We start from the raw sequence: 1,235 nt of genomic DNA, 5'->3' as shown, positions 1-1,235 counted from the left end.
ATTTATCATAGTATTAATAAGTTCTTTAAAAATTTCACTTTTATTTCAATAATATAAAATCTTTACAACCAATTCTAGAAACAACAGAATTAGTTAAAGTAGAAATATTTAATTCATCTTTCTCAATTTTATATATCTTTTTTATTAATTCAAAGTCTGTAAACTCAGACAACCTTGAAACCGATATCCTTTCTCCTTTTATACTATCTATAAGTACCTCTGACGTTGATTTTTCATCATCTTTTCTAGATACAAGCACTATTAATATGTTTTTGTCATTATTACCGATACCAAATTCTGTTAGGGCACGTAGTATGTTCTTTGACATTGATAAATTAAATAATACTTCAGTATACAAATTTTTTGTAGTGAGTTGATTCATTTTTGCACTAATTACTGCTTTATTTGCAGCTACTATTAGTTGTAAAGGGTCCACTACAAGCCCTGCTTTTATAACAGAACAACAAAGTTCACCATTCATAACTTTTTTCCGTATTTCACTTGAATTTTGCACATCTTTGAATAAATATAATGCGCAGAACATTTCTGTTTCAGCATCTAATGATACTATATAGTCATCCATTTTTTATTATTCAATTTACAGTAATAGGTTACAAATTGTAGTTACGAGTTGTAATGATATATTGTGACATCCAAGTATTACGTTTGTTTTGTTTTTTTCTACAATATTTTTGTTTCTGTCTACAAAGCAATCTTGCAAAAACTGACAAATATTTTCCACATTTTATCTTAAAACTGGTTATATCAACATCTCACTCTTAAATTTAAAACTGACTATGTATAACATTAAGTATATAATTATATAGTTATTCGCCCAAACTTACAACAAAAATGTAGGGATACCTTCTATTGATGCTACTAGAGGGCGATGATTTGCGACTAGTTATTTTAGATTTTTAATTTGTACCAATTATTTTAAATTGGAATTTTCTAAATATGATTTTACTCGATTCAAACAAAATTTAATGTGTGAGGTTTACCGACAAAATGTAATTATTGGGGTTAAGGTATATACAATAAATATTTTTCCAATACGTACATAAGATTACATCGAAAAATATATGTGTACTATTTAATAATACTTGTATAATTACAAATTTCTAACTTAATATGTTATTAGAATTTTAAGAAACATAACAATTATATATAATTACATTGAAAAATTAACTTAAACATTTCTAAATTATTAAATGGTAAGTTAAAATAATGTAGTT

The 1,235-nt window shown here is 25.1% G+C and overlaps 2 protein-coding genes across 2 annotated transcripts in view; one reads left to right on the top strand and one right to left on the bottom strand.

Annotated features, from left to right (window-relative positions):
- Positions 1-40: 40 nt before the first annotated feature.
- Positions 41-583, bottom strand: LOC108574632 (EKC/KEOPS complex subunit TPRKB-like). Its single transcript, XM_017937252.1, has one exon. The coding sequence runs from the start codon at positions 581-583 to the stop codon at positions 41-43; it is 543 nt and encodes a 180-aa protein (XP_017792741.1).
- Positions 584-636: 53 nt separating this feature from the next.
- LOC108574561 overlaps positions 637-1,235 on the top strand; it is a 1,732-nt gene continuing 1,133 nt past the window's right edge. Inside the window, exon 1 of the mRNA XM_017937170.1 lies at positions 637-664. Coding sequence (XP_017792659.1) covers positions 637-664 — 28 coding nt within the window. The remainder of the gene's footprint in view (positions 665-1,235) is intronic.

This window comes from Habropoda laboriosa, unplaced genomic scaffold, assembly GCF_001263275.1.
Source record: "Habropoda laboriosa isolate 0110345459 unplaced genomic scaffold, ASM126327v1 scaffold175, whole genome shotgun sequence".
In the NCBI taxonomy this organism is placed as follows: Eukaryota; Metazoa; Arthropoda; class Insecta; order Hymenoptera; family Apidae; genus Habropoda; species Habropoda laboriosa.
Note: the sequence above shows the minus strand (reverse complement) of the source record. Positions and strands in the feature narration are given on the sequence as shown.

Bases quoted from the DNA above. Each gene is read 5' to 3' on its own strand.
- LOC108574632 (XM_017937252.1), bottom strand. From the start codon at position 583: ATGGATGACTATATAGTATCATTAGATGCTGAAACAGAAATGTTCTGC.